At 39.0% G+C, this 18,937-nt stretch overlaps 1 protein-coding gene across 3 annotated transcripts in view; it reads left to right on the top strand.

The window, feature by feature from the left end:
* The window catches only part of RPA1 (replication protein A1), a 74,558-nt gene that overhangs the window by 19,833 nt on the left and 35,788 nt on the right, over positions 1-18,937 (top strand). For 2 of the 3 annotated variants that reach the window (XM_042915523.1, XM_042915524.1), the window contains exon 5: positions 9,867-9,955. In XM_042915523.1, the coding sequence (XP_042771457.1) occupies positions 9,867-9,955 (89 nt within the window). Of the gene's footprint in view, positions 1-1,460; positions 1,552-9,866; positions 9,956-18,937 lie in introns of those variants that run through there. The other variant, XM_042915525.1, reaches the window with a different exon arrangement.

The following is an 18,937-nucleotide window of genomic DNA, read 5'->3' as shown; positions in this document are numbered from 1 at the left end:
TCATCAGTTGATGGACATTTAGGCTCTTTCCATAATTTGGCTATTGTTGAGAGTGCTGCTATAAACATTGGGGTACAAGTGCCCCTATGCATCAGTACTCCTGTATCCCTTGGATAAATTCCTAGCAGTGCTATTGCTGGGTCATAGGGTAGGTCTATTTTTAATTTTCTGAGGAACCTCCACACTGCTTTCCAGAGCGGCTGCACCAATTTGCATTCCCACCAACAGTGCAAGAGGGTTCCCGTTTCTCCACATCCCCTCCAGCATCTATAGTCTCCTGATTTGTTCATTTGGGCCACTCTGACTGGCGTGAGGTGATATCTGAGTGTGGTTTTGATTTGTATTTCCCTGATAAGGAGGGACGTTGAACATCTTTTCATGTGCCTGTTGGCCATCCGGATGTCTTCTTTAGAGAAGTGTCTATTCATGTTTTCTGCCCATTTCTTCACTGGGTTATTTGTTTTTCGGGTGTGGAGTTTGGTGAGCTCTTTATAGATTTTGGATACTAGCCCTTTGTCCGATATGTCATTTGCAAATATCTTTTCCCATTCCGTTGGTTGCCTTTTAGTTTTGTTGGTTGTTTCCTTTGCTGTGCAGAAGCTTTTTATCTTCATAAGGTCCCAGTAATTCACTTTTGCTTTTAATTCCCTTGCCTTTGGGGATGTGTCGAGTAAGAGATTGCTACGGCTGAGGTCAGAGAGGTCTTTTCCTGCTTTCTCCTCTAGGGTTTTGATGGTTTCCTGTCTCACATTCAGGTCCTTTATCCATTTTGAGTTTATTTCTGTGAATGGTGTGAGAAAGTGGTCTAGTTTCAACCTTCTGCATGTTGCTGTCCAGTTCTCCCAGCACCATTTGTTAAAGAGACTGTCTCTTTTCCATTGGATGTTCTTTCCAGCTTTGTCAAAGATGAGTTGGCCATATGTTTGTGGGTCTATTTCTGGGGTTTCTATTCTATTCCATTGGTCTATGTGTCTGTTTTTGTGCCACAACTTCTGTTCTTAATCTTGGGTGTCTTTTATAAATAGTGTATACTTTTATTTATTTATTTTTTAATTTTTATTAAAAAATATTTTTTAAATGTTTACTTATTTTGAGAGAGAGAGAGAGAGTATGCACAAGCAGGGGAGGGGCAGGGAGAAGGAGAGACAGAATCCCAAGCAGGCTCTATGCCCTCAGCACAGAGCCTGATGTGGGGCTTGAATTCATGAACTGTGAGATCATGACTGCGCTGAGATCAAGAGTCGGACACTTAACCGACTGCACCACCCAGGTGCCCCAGCAGCATACAGTTTTAGAAATCATTTTTTTTTTAATTTTTTTTAAATGTTTTATTTATTTTTGAGACAGAGAGAGACAGAGCATGAACGGGGGAGGGGCAGAGAGAGAGGGAGACACAGAATCCGAAGCAGGCTCCAGGCTCTGAGCCGTCAGCCCAGAGCCTGACGCGGGGCTCGAACTCACGGACTGCGAGATCATGACCTGAGCCGAAGTCGGACGCTCAACCTACTGAGCCACCCAGGTGCCCCTAGAAATCATTTTGAGATTTAGTGGGTGAGTTTATTCTGCTTAACTTATTATTGATGTTTTCTAATTTTTGTGTTTTTACCATGTTTTTTGCTTTATTTTTTTCTTGCCTTGGATTGATTGGATTTTTCCTTAATCCTCTTTTTTGCCTCTGCTGGTTTGAGAGACATTCTATTTGTGCTGTGTTTTTGTTTGTTTGGTTTGTTTGTTTTTTGTGGGTACTCTCACATTTAAAAAAAATCCTGGGGGCACCTGGGTGGCTCAGTCAGTTGAGTGTCCAACTTCAGGTCATGATCTCATGGTTCATGTGTTCAAGCCCCGCGTCCGGCTCTGTGCTGACAGCCTCCTCGGAGCCTGGAGCCTGCTTTGGATTCTGTGTCTCCTTCTCTCTCTGCCCCTCCCCCGCTCACACTTTGTCTCTCAAAAATAAATGTAAAAAAAAAATTTTTTTAAATCCACATGTAAATTAACAGAAATTCTAAAATAGGTCAGTATTTTTACCATCCTCTCAAATAAAACAAAGGTCTCAAAATGATCTGTGTTTAGTGTTCAATTTTGTTTTTATTTCTTCTGATTAGCATTCTCTACACAGACAGCCGTTACTTATATTTACCCATAGTTTGTTAGCTCCCATTTGTCTCCTTCATCACACTCCTTCCTTTTTAGTTCAGTTCTCATTTTCCTGAAGAATATCTTTGAGCAGCTTTTATGGAGAAAGTTTGTGAATGATAAAAATCTGTCATCTAAAAATGTCTGTTGCTGGACTCCTGGCTGGCTCACTCAGTAGAATGTGTGACTCTTGATCTCAGGGTTATGAGTTTGAACCCCACTTTGAGTGTAGGGATTACTTAAACAAAGAAATAAAATTTAAAAAATAAAAATGTCTGTTTCACTCTCGGTTTAACTAAGTATAGAATTCTAGGTTGACAGTTAACTTAGTTGCTGTTACTATTTTCATCCTGATAGAATTTTGTGTTCTTGTCCTGGTGCTTTGAAAAAAAAATTTTTTTTTAATGTTTATATTTATTTTTGAGACAGAGAGAGACAGAGCATGAGCAGGGGAGGGGCAGAGAGAGAGGGAGACACAGAATCCGAAGCAGGCTCCAGGCTCTGAGCTATCATCTCAGAGCCTGACACGGGGCTCGAACCCATGAACCATGAGATCATGACCTGAGCCGAAGTCGAACGCTCAACTGACTGAGCCACCCAGGCGCCCCTTGTCCTGGTGCTTTGTAAATAAGACTTTTGTCATACGTACATTATAAAATTCACATAAATAAAAATAACTGTAATCCCACTGCCTAGAAGTAACTATTAGTAACATTTTGTTGTAATCCTTCCAGAATTTTTCTGTAAACATGAGTACTTATAAATTTGTATTTTCCTTAAAAAAAACTTCATAATATAGTTTTATAAAATTCTTTTTTAAGTTTATGGTTGTTGTTTTACATGTTCCTAGATAAACTTCTATGTCATATATTACTTAGCATGTCATTGTATAAGTTTACTTTAATTTAGTTAACATTTAATATTACACAGTATTTCACTATTTAAAGTTTTTCACCAGTGTTCCTTAGAATATGTTTGTAGCTCTTTGTGTATTCAGATTTTTAGAGAAGATGATCATTTTAATAAAAACAACACACAGAATCACCAATTCAAGCAATGCAAAACAAGGTACAAAGAAGGGGAAAAAATGGTCTAAAATTGATACAACCTAGAAATAACCATATTATGATTTAATGAGCATCATTCCAAAAATCTCACCATGCATATTTATCAATAATTGGTGAATCGATGGAAATCATCTTGGTAGTGGAATGACAATATAAACACTGTTACTGCTCTCTTCCTTCCTGTATAATTGGGTCCAAAGCCATTAGGGGGGGTCAAGCAAGGTAGGTGTTTACAGGGGAGGGGTGGTGGTGGTGGTGGTCTGGAACCAGGTATTAGCCCAAACAAAGTGAGGAGAGGGTCTTTGTGGGCTGGACAGGGTGCTGGAGCCTCAGCAGGTAAGGAGAACACACACGAGGGGAGAATGGCTGCGGCCCAGGATGGGTTGTTGGAGCCTGAGTAGGGTGAGGCAAGAATCTGTGTGGCCGTTGGATCCTGAGCAAGGGATGAAGCCATCTGGGAGTGTGGGGGTCAGGTGACAGCAGCATGTTGTTGGAGACTGGGTGGGATAAGGAGGGAGGCCAAGCAGAATAAGGAGGGGGTCTGCAAGAAGTGGTGATAGCCCAGCATGAGTGTCAGAACCAATGGGGAGAGGAGGGTGCTTGTTTGTAATGAGATGGTGGTGATCTTAGAACTAGGTATGGAATTTGAGCATCGGGAGGAGGATGTCCGTGGGTGCAGCAGTGGCAGGTGGTGACATATGAGGGGAATTGATTTAATAAATATGTTGAGGGCAGTGAGAGCTAGCCAAGGGAGAAATCTGTGATTCTGGATTGGAACTGGAGGTTTCAGAGTGAACTCAACGTTTTTGATAGGTAGATGTAGATACAGATATAGATAATTAGTTTGGGGTTTTAATGTTCTATTTTATTGGGTTGCCTGGGTGGCTCAGTTGGTTAAGCATCCAACTTTGGCTCAGGGCATGATCTCACAGTCTGTGAGTTCGAGCCCCGCTTTGGGCTCTGTGCTGACAGCTCAGAGCCTGGAGCCTGCTTCAGATTCTGTTCTCCCTTTCTCTCTGCTCCTCCCCCACTCATACTCTATCTGTCTCTCAAAAATAAAATAAAAACAGGGGCACCTGGGTGGCTCGGTCGGTTAAGCGGCCGACTTCGGCTCAGGTCATGATCTCGCGGTCCGTGAGTTCGAGCCCTGCGTCGGGCTCTGTGCTGACAGCTCGGAGCCCGGAGCCTGTTTCCGATTCTGTGTCTCCCTCTCTCTCTCTGACCCTCCCCCATTCATGCTCTGTCTCTCTCTGTCTCAAAAATAAATAAACTTAGAAAAAAAAAAAACAACCCTCAAGGGGTAGGTGTTAATAAATAAATAAATAAATAAATAAATAAATAAAAACATAAAAAATTGATAAAAAATAAAGTTCTATTTTATTTTATTTTTATTTTATTGTTATTCAATTTATTTAAACTAAAAACAAAAACAGTTCTCCCATTTCTCCCACCCCCTTCCCCTTGCCTCTAACAACCACCAATCAGTTTGTTCTTTGTATCTATGAGCTTATTTATTTCCACATATGAGAGATCATATGGTAATTGCCTTTCTTTGTCTGACTTAGCATAATGCCTTGGAAGCCCATCCATGTTTTCACAAATGGCAAGATCCCCCTTTTCTTTAAATGGCTGAATAATAGAGAGAGAGAGAGAGAGAGAGAGAGAGAGAGAGTGTGTGTGTGTGTGTGTGTGTGTGTGTACCACAGTTTGTTTATGCATTCATCTATTGGTGGACACTTAGGTTGTTTCCATATCTTGGCTATTATAAATAGTGCTGCAGTGAACATGGGGGTGTAGTTACCTTTTCAAGTTACTACTTTTGTTTTCTTTGGATAAATGCCCGTAAGTGGAATTGCTGGATCATATGGTAGTTCTAGTTTTAATTTTTTGAGGAGCTTCCATACCGTTTTCCATAGTGGCTGCACCAATTTACATTTTCACCAACAGCTGTACGAGGGTTCCCTTTTCTCCATATTCTCACCAACACTTGTTATTTCTAGTCTTTTTGATAATTGCCATTCTGACAGATATGAATGAGGTGATGTCTTATTGTGGTTTTGATTTATATTTCCCTGATTCATGAAGTAGAGTATCTTTTCCTGTACCTCTTGTCTAGGTATGTCTTCTTTTGAAAACTGTCTCTTCACATCTGGTTGGTGTAGGAGTATACATATATTGTGCAGTGTGTGTGTGTGTGTGTGTGTCTGTCTGTCTTGCCTAGGTCTGTCTACCAAGAAAGCTTTGGAGCAGCGACAGCGCAATAGCTGTGAGCCCACTTAGCACATCTTGGTTTCTGAATGCCAAAAAGAACCAAGGCTCCTTGGAGGATGGCTTGTTATGGGCTTGGAAATTATAAGTCGAGCCTGGACTATCTTAATGTGTCAGTTGGTAAGGAAGTGCCCAAAGGGAGAGGGGACCCTGTCAAAAGGCTGGCAGAAATCTTACACTTGCCAATCTAAGATAATTTATAAACCACAATAAAAATGCAAACAGATTACAACCTGTTGAATAAAATAGGAGTTCGTAAGTCTGTACTGAATAAATGAATACATGGGGGGAAGATAAAGGTTCTTCTTAACATAGAATGCCATCTAATAAATGTAGAAGGAATGATGGAATAGAAATTTGCCATTTGGTAATCATCACAATATTAGTTCATGCAGGAAACATCAATGGGTGCTTTGACTGCTCTAACAAATTAACACAAACTTAGTGGTTGAAAACAACAGAAATTATTCCCCCTGGAGGTTGGAAGTTGAAATCAGTTTCACTGGGCTGAGATCCTGGTGTTGACAGGGGCATGCTCCCTCTGGAAGCTGTCTGGAAGAATCCATTCTTTCCCTCTTCCAGCTTCTGGTGGTTGTTAGAATTCCTTGGCTTTTTGGTGCATCAGCCCAGTCTCTGCCTCCATGGTCACATTGCCTTCTGTCTGTTTCAGATCTGCCTCCGTCTTAAAGGATACATGTCATTCCTTTTAGGGCTCATCTGAGGATTCAGGAATAATCTTGCCATTTCAGTCATTAACTTCATCATATTTGCAAAGTCCTTTGTTGTCCCGCTCACAGGTTTCAGGGGTTAGGACGTGGATATCTTTTGGTGTGGGGGATTCAGTCTACCGCAGATGCTGAAACAAGTGGTGAAAGTTTGCAGAGTGACAAGTTTTTTTATGGGGTTAAAGTACTTCCCCACAACATAATTACTAATTGTAAATGGAACAGAGTCAACTTCATAGTGGAGGAACCTGGCAGACAGTACCTTATTCCAGTGATTAAGGTTAACATTACCAGTAATGGGACAAATAGAAATCGTGTATTACCTGATAAGATGCAATGAGAATAACACAGCATCACTAATAGTATATTTTTGCGAAAGATACATAATCTATATCTAATCATGAAGAAACCTCAGGTAAATTAAGGGATATTCTACAAAATAAGGGACCTCTGATTTTCAAATCTCAAGCATGAAAGTAAAAAAATTGTGTACACTGAAAGACTGTTCCAGATTGAAGGAGTCTTAAGAGATTTGATAATTAAATATAACAAGTGATCCTGGTCTGGATTATTAAGGACATCGTTTAGACAGTTGATAAAACTTAAAGAGGTTCTGTGGATTATGGAAAAATTCTTTCATTATGTTTCAAGTTCAGTGACTTAACCAGGCTATGTCTTTTTTTTTTAATGTTTATTTTTGAAAGAGCAGAAACAGAGCATGAGTGGGGAGGGTCAGAGAGAGGGAGATACAGAACTTGAAGCAGGCTGCAGGCTCCAAGCTGTCAGCACAGAGCCCGATGTGGGACTGGAACTCAAAAACTGTGAGATGACCTGAGCTGAAGTAGGATGCTTAACCTCTTAACTGACTGAGCCATCCATGTGCCCTTTAACCAGGCTGTGTCTTAATGTCCATTGTTCTTCCTTTTTTTTTTTTTCTGGTCCATGGTATGCCCTTTCAGTCTGCAGATTTATTTCTTTTCAATTAAATCTTTCTGTGTGTTATTCCTTAATGCTGTTTTCTATTTCATTTGGTTCTAGTTTTTATTTACATTGTGGATAACTGTCTTCCCTTTGTGTCTTCAGTTTGTTTTAGTTTATTTTCTAATGCATATGTTGGATTAAGTCAGGATTTTCCAACATACTAGTAGTTCAGTTTTTAGCTTTCTCCTTGCTGTCTCTTGGTGTTTATAATCTTTAAGTGTTAGATGTATAATGGTATTACTTTTGTTCTGTTTTTGTCTTAAGTTCCTTTTTCTTCTCAATCTCTCATCTCATCTTTTGAGTTTTATTTTATTGAATAGTCTTATTTTCCAAATCTCTCTTGGGAAGTATTATTCCCTTTCTTGGCTTATGCTTTCTTCTAGATTGGATTCTCTAACTGTCTCTGCCTTTTTTGTTCCTCGTATTTTTATACGTTTTTGCATGTTGCATTGTTGCCATGTCATTTCTTTTTATCTTTTTCATGCTTAACGTGGATGGTTCTGTCAGACTTCATATTTGCTCCGACATAGTTTAAGCTGGATACATCTCTTTGCCAACCTTCCCACTTGGGATCTATTATCTTCCACTCCAGGCTACCTTTGAGTGCTTGAGTGGTGCTTTTTATCCACTTTTCTGTCCTCTGGGGTATGGTTATGGGAGAAGATGGAGTGCTGTGCTGGGGTTGAGTGCAACAACTTAGGCTTGGTTCTCTACCGTCAGGGATAGAGTTTCAGTCCCACGGGCTTTGCTTCATTCTACCATCTCAGGATGGTGGCATGTCTTGTACTCTTTCCTGCCTCTGTTGACAATCTGTGTCCATACATCCCAGCTTATTTACCCCTTATTTTTTGATGGACATTTAGCTTTATTCCAAACTGGGCTTTAGCAATCATCCTTGCAAGTTTATCTTTATGTGTTTGTGCTATTACTTCTGAAGAGCAGATTGCTTGAGTTAGTGTTGTGGGGGTCAAACAACGTCTCTTAACAGAAAATATACCAATTAATACACCCAGTAACTTTGTGTAAGAGTGCTTCTGAATAAACAAATCCAAGGAAACAAATTAGTGGTTCTGCACGGGTGGGGAAATGGAGTGGTGTGTGAATGATATCTCAAAAACCTGTTAAGAAAGAAAGAAAGAAAGAAAGAAAGAAAGAAAGAAAGAAAGAAAGAAAGTTCTCCTTAACCTTGTCAACATATTGGATACTACTAATTTTTTTTAAATGTTTATTTTTGAAAGAGAGACACAGTGCGAGTGGGGGAGGGACAGAGAGACAGACAGAGACAGAATCCAAAGCAGGCTCCAGGCTCTGAGCTGTCAGCACAGAGCCTGACGTGGGGCTCGAATTCACGAGCTGTGAGATCATGACCTGAGCCCAAGTCAGATACTTAACCAACTGAGCCACCCAGGTGCCTGTATGCTACTAATTTTTAAAAATAATTGTTAATTATCATTACTTTAATTTACATTTCCATATTCGTGAGCTCAAATGTCTTTTCAGGTACTTGTTTATTCTTTGTAGTTCTTTTCTGAATAGCTTTTTATATATGTACTTTGTTCATGTTTTTGTTTCGTGGGAGATCTTTGTAAACCAGGGATATCAACTATTTTTTAGCTGTTTCAAATATTTTATCCCACTTTATCATAACTTGCTTATGGTGTCTTGTGATACAGCATTTAAAACTTTTTAATTTTTTTAATTTTTAAAAATTTTAGAGCAGGGAAGGGCAGAGGGAGAGGGAGAGAGAGAATCTCAAGCAGTCTCCACGCCTGGCACAAAGCCTTACACGATGCTTGAACTCGTGAACCGTGGGATCATGACCTGAGCTGAAATCAAGAGCGGGACACTTAACCAGCTGAGCCACCCAGGTGCCCCAGTAAATAAACTTTACAAAAAAAAAAAGAAATGGTATTTGAGATGAGAGCAAAAAATGAGTACTAGCTGACGGCAGAATGAGAGAAGGTCATCACAGTCAGTGAGCAGCATATACAAAGGCTTTGTGGCAGGAGAGAGGGTGGCAAGAGAAAACATGGCATATACCAGGAATTGAAAGCAAACAGAACTGCTGGAGAGTAGTGTTTCTGGGAAGCGGTATGAGATGGACTAGAAAGAGATTAGCAAGACCAGATCCCACAGAGCCTGTAGGGCGTGTGAAAGGTTTTAGTTTTGGGCTAAGGTTCTTGGGAAGTTATTGAAAGGTTTTAATTAGAGTTAAAGATAGGTAAAAGAACTATAAGTTCTTAGATCATAATTACATTAAAAAATAGCTACAGTTGTAATGGTTTTCGCTGGGAAAAGGTAATTGTTTAGATGGGTATATGTTTCTGAAAACAGATCATCTGTTGTTGTGCCATACATTATTGTGTTTAATCTAAATTCTGATTGTGTCATTTACTCCTTGATGGTACGGTTTGTGGTAAGGGCACTGCATTTTAATTAAAGGACTAGATGGAAAATGAAAATCCTGCAATCATAAAAAGCCTTGATAATGATACAGTGAAAGATTAAGGGAAATATTTACATAGGAATTGATATCATATATTTCTCACGTTATTCAGTAATGAAAACCTGTTGACAAACGGAAATAGTTTTATCAAAATGATTATTGGGGGAGAGCTTTTTAAGTAGCTTGTCATTTGAAGGGTTCTGAATTGATTTTTTCTAACTTGTTTCTATTTCTTTGCATTTGTAGGAGAGTAATTATTTTGATGGAGTTAGACATTTTGAAATCAGCTGAAGCAGTTGGATTAAAGATTGGCAATCCCGTGCCCTATAATGAAGGTAAAAGGCTTTTTTTATAGGTTGTAGCACTCGATAGAATACCTCTTTATAGATCCAGAATTCTACCTTTTGGTTTCAGTTTGATTTGTTAGTCTTACTAAAAACTCATGATTTGGAGGTTTAGGAACCAGGTTATTCTTTCAGGTTTTTTAGTACGGAAGAAATGATGGTAGGACTCCAAAAGGAAAACTCTCTCTGTTTTTCTCAACACACAACTTCCTTCATACTTCTGGCTTGTCTGTTACCAAAAGTGTGGGGTTTGTCTCACACTAAGCAATTCTCTAATTCTCTGTGGACGAGAGCCGGTTGTCCTACAGTTCCAGTTGAGTTCTGATACTACCTATCCAAAGTTAGCTTCAGATTCCATAGATAAAGACAGAGTCCCGCAAGGCTGCCTCCGCACCCCTCCACCCCAGTTCAGATGCCAGTCAAAAGTCTAGGTAGTTCCCTCTGCTTCTGACCAACTGGCTGTAATTGAAGGTTCCCACAATCCCCTCCTCAGGTTCCATTAGATTAATGAGCTAGAGTGGTTCATAGAACTCAGAGAACAGCCAGATGGGAGAGGTGCATTGGACAAGGTGTGTGGGAGGAGTACAGAGCTTCCGTACTCTCTCGGGGTGCACTGTCCTCCCCGTGCCTCCATGTGTTCACCAACAGAAGTGCCCCAAACCCCATCCTTTTGGGTTTTCATGGAGGCCTCCATAGACATGTTGGATTACATCATTGGTTGTTGGGTGATTGGTTCCACCTCCAACCTCTCTCCTTTCCCCAGAGGTGGGGAGTGGGTGCTAAAAGTTCCAACTCTCATCACATGGTTGGTTCCCCTGGCAACCATCCCCATTGTTAGGAGCTTTACAGAAGTCACTGTGTTGATACTTAGTGTGGTTGAAATGGGCTTTTTATAAATAAGATACCCTTAATTCCTCTTATTACTTAGGAAGTTGTAAGGGTTTTGAGAGCTCTGTGCCAGGAACCATGAATGAAGGTCAAAAAAATATTTCTTATGTATCACAATATCACAAGCTTGCATTAGGAAAAGAGGGAAAATGAAAGAATAGAAAAAAGTCCCACTTACAATAGATTAAAAATAACAAATACATTGAAGTGTTAATGAGAAATGTGCTTTCTTTTTTTTTTTTTGATTTTTAAAAAAGTGTTTTATTTAGTTTTGAGAGAGAGACAAACAGGAAGAGTTGGGGGGTGGGCAGAGAGAAGGAGACACAATCTGAAGCAGGCTCCAGGCCCCAAGCTGTCAGCACAGAGCCCTGTGTGGGGCTCAAACTCAACAAACCATGAGATCATGACCTGAACTGCAGACGAAAGCTCAACCGACTGAGCCACCCAGGTGCCCTGACAGATGTACTTTCTTAAGATCATTCTTATGCACATTTTTGGTTTTATTTTATTTTTGTTTTTAAAAAATGTAAAGCAGGGGCACCTGGCTGTCGGTAGAACAATCAACTCTTGATCTCGAGGTTGTGAGTTTGAGCCCTACGTTGGGTGTAGACGTTATTAAAAATAAAATCTTCAGGGGTACCTGGGTGGCTCAGTTGGTTAAGTGCCTGCCTTCAGCTCAGGTCATGATCTCACAGTTCATGAGTTCAACCCCCACATTGGCCTCCACTGTCAGTGAAGAGCTCGCTCTAGGTCCTCTGTCCCCCTATCCCTCTCTCTGCCCCTGCCCTGCTCATGCACTGTCACTCTCTCGCTCACTCTCTCAAAAAAAAAAGTAAAAAATAAAATCTTTAAAAATAAATAAAAAATGTAAAGTGTGTAATCGGTACTTTTTTGATAGCTCACCACACCCAGTAGTTTTTAAAATAATTTCTGTGTTTATTGCCAGGCCATGAATAAACTCCCTGAAGGTGCAGACCATATTTTGTTCTTTGTTGTGTCCCTCATGCCTAACTTTTATTTTTCTTTATTTTTCATTTTTATTAAATAAAATGCAAAACAGTGGCCACCCACCTTTTTGCACCTCTGTGATCAGAGGCAGCTTTCAGAGCACAGATCCCCAGTATTTGGAGGACAGGGTCCTTTTTGCCTACCTCGTTTCTTCAAAACTGTGTGCACAATGCTTTAGGAAAATGTGCACAGGGGCTCCTGGGTGGCTCAGTCAGTTAAGCATCCGACTTTGGCTCAGGTCATGATCTCACGGTTTGTGAATTCAAACCCTGCATTGGGCTCTGTGCTGACAGCTCAGAGCCTGGAGCCTGCTTCGGATTCTGTGTCTCCTTTTCTCTCTGCCCTTCTTCTGCTCACGCTCTGTCTCCCTCTCAAAAATAAATAAACATGGGGGAGAAAAAAAGGAAAAGGTGCACAGCTAGCTGCCTGCCATTTAGCTGAGGGCCCAGAGGTAGGTAGCTGTTACTGTGCTAAGAGCTGAAATTGACTGTAATTTGCCATCCAGATCTTCTCCTGGAAGTTGCAAGCCTTCAGGAGACTCCCAAATTCCAAAATAGTTGTATCAGACAGATTCCGCCAGTGCAATTATAGTTTAGGTTAAGAGATAGATTCCTGGTACTTCCTAAACAGTGATTATCTGTTGATAATGAGTTTTATTTTCTTGTGAAAATATATAGAAAAGCACAATGAAATCAGAATGATTTAATTACTTTAAACGAGAGACAATGATAATTCTAGAAAAAGACAAAGAATTGTAAATCACTGACCCTGTTAAAGGAAGTGGCTCATCTGTCCCTCTACCAAGTCTAATAAAAATAAAATTAAAAATAATTAGTTAAGGGGCGCCTGGGTGGCGCAGTCGGTTAAGCATCCGACTTCAGCCAGGTCACGATCTCGCGGTCCGTGAGTTCGAGCCCCGCGTCAGGCTCTGGGCTGATGGCTCGGAGCCTGGAGCCTGTTTCCGATTCTGTGTCTCCCTCTCTCTCTGCCCCTCCCCCGTTCATGCTCTGTCTCTCTCTGTCCCAAAAATAAATAAGAAACGTTGAAAAAAAAAAAAATAATAATTAGTTAAATAAAAAGGGGTGCCTGGCTGGCTCAGTCGGTAGAGCATGTGACTCTTGATTTCAGGATCATGAGTTTGAGCCCTATGCAGGGCATAGAACCTACTTTAGGAAAAAAAAAAAAAAAGTAAAGCCTCACTGTTCACCAAAATAAATTTCCAGATTTGTTTTAAAAATTAGAAAATAAGGGTGCCTGGGTGGCTCAGTTGGTTAAGCGTCTCGCAATTTATGACTTCAAGCCTCGCATCAGGCTCTGTGCTGACAACTAAGAGCCTGCAGCCTGCTTTGCATTCTGTGTCTCCCTGTCTCTCTGCCCCTCCCCTCCTCACACTCTGTCTCTGTCTCTGTCTCTCTCTCTCTCTCAAAAATAAACATTTAAAAAAGAAAATGAAACCATCAAAAATAATAAAGAGGATGGGGCTGCATACGGATTGGGATAATTCACAATGAATACATGATTACATTGAAATAAGATTTCATATGGTAAAAGTAGGAAGGTATGTAAACTTAAACTAGGATAAAATACTTATGGAAGATAAGACTGATAGAGGCACCTGGCTGGCTCAGTCAGTAGAGTATGTGATTCTTGATCTCAGGATCATGAATTTGAGCCTCACATTGGAGGTAGAGTTTACTTAAAACAAAACAAAAAACAAAACAAATAGCCAATACATAACAAAAAATATTTAGCCTTACTGGTTGTTTTTGTCTTGTTCCTGGTCTTAGGGAGATAGCATTGTCTTTTTCCATTAAGTATTATGTTAGCTGTAGGTTTTCATATATATATATTTTTTTATCATTATGAAGATGTTTACTTTTAATTCCTAGTTTGCTGAGGGTTTTTATCAGGAATAGAATGGTGAATATTTTGTCCAGTGTTTTTTTCGGTGTCTATTGATGATTGTATGGTTTTTCTTTTTTATTGGTTAATATGGTGAGTTACATTCAATGATTTTTGAATGCTAAACCAATTTGTGGTTTCCAGGATGTGTTATGTCATCATGATCTATTAATACTTTTTATATATTGTTGGATCTCATTTTCTGAATTTGCTTGATTTAACAAACCAACTTGATTTTGTGTAGAATTTTTACATCTATATTATGAGGGACATTTGTCTATTATTTTCTTGTGATACCTTTTGTCTGATTTTGTTGTCATAGTAATCCTGGCCTTACAGAATGAATTAGAAAGGGTTCCCTCTTAAATTTTCTACAGTAGTTCATGTGGAATTATTACTTTTTACTTAAATGTTTAGTAGAGTTTACCAGTGAAGCCATCTGGGACTGATATATTTTTTAGAAAGGTTTTTAAACTACAAATGCAATTTCTTTAACAGATACATATAGGGTTATCCAGATAATCTATTCCCTTTTGAGTGAGCTGTAGTAGATTGTGTTTTAAGGAATTTGACCATGTCATTTAAGTTGTTGGGTTTATTGGCCTCTATAAAAGTAAATAGTCTTGGGGTGCCTGACTGGCTCAGTCAGTAGAGCATGTGACTCTTGATCTCGGGGTTATAAATTCAAGACCCACTTTGGGTGTAGAGATTACTTAAAAATAAAGTCTTTTAAATAAATAAATAACGGTAAGTAGCCTAAAAACCCCAATTAAGTGGCAGAAATTATCAGATTGAATCAAATAAATGTAGTATTAGCCTTTTGGTGTCTGTGAAAGGCTGTAGTGATGTCATTTCTCTCATACTTGATATTCATAATTTGTATTCTTTTTTTTCCCCATGATCAGTCTGGCTAGATGATTTATCAATTTTGTTAATCTTTCCAAAGAACCACCTTTTGGTTTCATTGATTTTTTTCCTCTTTTTATATTTTCTATATTACTTTGATTTAAAAAACATTTTTTTTTTTAAGTTCATTTATTTATTTTGAGAGAGCACAAGCTGGGGAGGGGCAGAGAAAGAGGGAGAATCCTAAGCAGGCTGCATGCTGTCAGATGACCTGGGGCTCCATTTCATGAAACTGTGAGATCATGACCTGAGCTGAAGTCAAGATTCAGTGCTTAATGGTCTGAGCCACCCAGGTGCCCCTATGCATTGATCTTTAATGTTTCCTTTCCTCTGTTTATTTTGGGCTTAATATGTTCTTTCTCACCATTTCTTTAGATGAATGCTGGCTCATTGATTATGACCTTTCTTCTTTTCTAAAATTAGAGGCATTTGGTGTTACGAATTTACCCCTAAGCACTGCTTTAACAATGTCAAGCACATTCTGGTGTTACAAGTTTTATTCCATTCAGAGTACTTTCTGGGGCGCCTGGGTGGCTCAGTCAGTTAGGCATCCTACTCTTGATTTTGGCTTAGGTCGTGGTCTCACCTTTCGTGAGATTGAACCCCAGGTCGGGCTCTGCTGACAACGCAGAGCCTGCTTGGGATTTTCTCTCTGCGTTTCCCCTGCATGGATGCACACGCACGCTCTCTCTCAAAATAAATAAACTTGAAAAAAGAGTCAAATGGTTTTCTGTACACTTTAAAACAAAACCAAGTAAATAACATTTCCCTGCCTTATTTTTCTTTGGCCTCTAACTCCTGTCCAAAGGCAGTCTTTTCAAATTTTAAGCTATTTCTTCCATATTTTTCCCCATATTTATTTCCATATTTTTAAATAACATTTATGCTGTTCTTTCTTGATTTTTCAGTGTAGACATTTGTTTACTGACTTCACACTATGGTGAAGTCAGTAACATATAGTTACTGTATTAACATACAGTGTTCTATTATTTTCAGGCGTACAATATAGTGATTTCAGGTGTAAAATATAGTGTACAATTCTATACATTACCCAGTGCTTATCATGATAAGTGTGCTCTTAATCCCCACCTCTTTTATCCATCTTCCCACCCACCACCCTCTGGTAACCATCAGTTTGTTCTCTATAGTTAAGAGTCTGTTTTCTGGGTTGTCCCTTTTTTTCTTGATTTGTTTTGTTTCTTAAATTCCACATATGAGTGAGATGATATTTGTCTTTCTCTGACACACTTATTTTACTTAGCCTTGTACTCTCCAGCTCAATCCATGGTGTTGCAAATGGCAAGATTTTATTTTATTTTTTTATGGCTGAATAATGCCACCTTTTCTTTATCCCTTCATCTATCAATGGACACTTGGACTGTTTCCATAATTTGGCTATTGTAAATAATGCTGCAATAGGCATAGGGGTGCATGTATCTTTTCGAATTAATGTTTTCATATTCTTTGGGTAAATGTCCAGTAGTGGAAATACAGGATCATATTGGAGTTTTATTCTTTTTTTTTTTTTTTTTTTGAATTTTTAAGTTTTATTTTCTACGTGTTAACATGCTTATTAATGCACTTTATTTTTTAAGATTTATTTATTTATTTTTGAGAGAGAGAGAGAGAGAGAGAGAGAGAGAGAGAATTCCAAGCAGGCTCCATGCTGTTGGTGCAGAACTGGACACAGGGCTTGACCCCACAAACTGTGAGATCATGACCTGAGCCAAAATCAAGAGTCAGATGCTTAACCAACTGAGCCCCTCAGGCGCCCCAGATGCAGACTTTAATCTGATAAAGTCTGCCCCTAATCAGACTGTTGATTATTTCCATTTCTAATTGGTTAAATCAGAGAAAAAAAATTAATTAATTTTTAATATATGCCATCAAAAATAAATATTCACTTAATGTGATCGTATCTGTTTTATGATATCAAAACATTTTTTCCTCCCCAAGTAAAGATTCTAAGTAAATATGAGATTTCTTCTAATGAAAAAAGTTACGCCTTATCAGCTGTTGAGCTTACAAAACAATACAGGGGATTGCTACCAGCACACTTACTGTAAGAGGAAAGTATGTCCAATGAAAAGGAAATTTAAAATATGACATTAAACTTGTATAAAAATTTTAGCAACGCCTTTACTTCATTTACTTTTAACTTTTCCATAAATACCGGAAAAGAAATTGGACAGTTTATAATGAAACGTAGAAAAATTTCTTTTTCCATAAAGCAGACTTACTCATCGTCTTTCCCTGTGGCTCCTTCTTCCAGTCCTCCTCCACTGTGCTAAAGAGCTATTGAGTTCTTCCAGATTTTTGATTAGACAGGTGGTTTCCAAGCCGACTGGGCTTTCTAGGTACATAGTTCCTGCACGGGGTTTTCCAGTCACTTGTCCAGCTTTGAAAATATCTCGGCCCGTTCATGTTCCACATGCTTTGTTCATGGGATGGGTAGAGCTTTGAGAAGCACAGTATCCCCCAGTGTGCACTGCTGAAGAGCATTGTGAGCAGAGTAGATTTTTCACTGATTAAAATACTTTAATAAGTAGGGATCCAAAACGAGCCTGGTCACTCTCACTTTAGCTATTTTTTGCATTGTATTGCTGTTCCAGTGACCTTCCCCATTGATACTATGTGGCTTTGGTCACCTCCCAGCTCTCTTTTCTTGGCACTTGTTCTGGTAGTTCTATTTTTAATATTTTGACCCTCCCAATTGTCTTCCACAGTAGCTGCACCAGCTTTCAATCCTACCAACAATGCATGCAGATTCCTTTTTTCTCTACGTTCTCACCAACACCTGTTGTTTCTTGTGTTGTTGATTTTAGCCGTTCTGATAGGTGTGAGGTGACATCTCATTGTAATTCTGATTTGCATTTCCCTGATGATGAGTGATGTTGAGCATCTTTTCATGTCTGTTGGCCATCTGAATGTCTTCTTTGGAAATATGTCTTTTCGTGTTTGCTGCCCATTTTTAATTGGATTATTTGTTTTTCATTATCAGTTAATTTTTTAAATGTTTTTTTAATGTTTTTATTTGTTTTTGAGAGAGACAAACAGAGTGTGAGCAAGAGGGCCAGAGAGAGAGAGGGAGGCACAGACTCTAAAGTAGGCTCCATGCTCAGAGCTGTCAGCACAGAGCCTTACATGGGGCTCAAACTTGTGAACCATGAGATCACGACCTTAGCCGAAGTCAGACGCTTAACGGACTGAGCCACCCAGGTGCCCCATCAGTGAATTATTTAACTAAATCTGAAGAGATGATAATCAGTCATGAATATTTGGAAAAGAATTTCTGACACAATTTATGAGAAATACATATGTTTAAGGAAATGTATGGAATAATTTTAAGAGCTTATATAATTTATTAAGTTAATAGTTTTTATTAGCTATTTTAATTATAAACATGATGTTTAAAAATTTTAAATGGGAGTGCCTGGATGTCTCAGTTGGTTAAGTGTCCAACTTTGGCTCAGGTCTTGGTCTCACGGTTTGTGAGTTCATACCCTGCATCAGGCTCTCTGCTGTCAGCATGGAGCCCACTTTGGATCTTCTGTCTCTCTCCCCTGCACCTCAAAAATAAATATACACATACAAAAATTAAAAATGACTTTTCAGCTGGTCAGTATAAAGGATGCCAAAGGTTGTATATATGACTTACCTTATTTAAAGTTTTCCATTATGTATTTCTTTCTCTTTCCCAATTGATTTCACAGTAGGAAATTAAATAGGTGTTTGGTTTTTTGGTTTTTTTTTTTTAATTTAATTTTTTATTTTTTAAAATATACATCCAAATTAGTTAGCATGTAGTGAAACAATGATTTCAGGAGTAGATTCCTTAATGCCCCTTACCCATTTAGCCCATCCGCCTCCCACAACCCCTCCAGTAACCCTCAGTTTGTTCTCCATATTTATGAGTCTCTTCTGTTTTGTCCCCCTCCCTGTTTTTATATTATTTTTGTGTCCCTTCCCTTAGGTTCATCTGTTTTGTCTCTTAAAGTCCTCATATGAGTGAAGTCATATGATTTTTGTCTTTCTCTGACTAATTTCACTTAGCATAATACCCTCCAGTTCCATCCACGTAGTTGCAAATGGCAAGATTTCTTTTGATTCTTTTTGATTGCTGAGTAATACTCCATTGTATACATACACCACATCTTTTTTATCCATTCATCCATCCATGGACATTTGGGCTCTTTCCATACTGTGGCTATCGTTGATAGTGCTGCTATAAACATTGGGGTGCATGTGTCCCTTCGAAAGAGCACACCT

The sequence above is a fragment of the Panthera leo genome, chromosome E1, assembly GCF_018350215.1.
Source record: "Panthera leo isolate Ple1 chromosome E1, P.leo_Ple1_pat1.1, whole genome shotgun sequence".
NCBI lineage: Eukaryota > Metazoa > Chordata > Mammalia > Carnivora > Felidae > Panthera > Panthera leo.
Note: the sequence above shows the minus strand (reverse complement) of the source record. Positions and strands in the feature narration are given on the sequence as shown.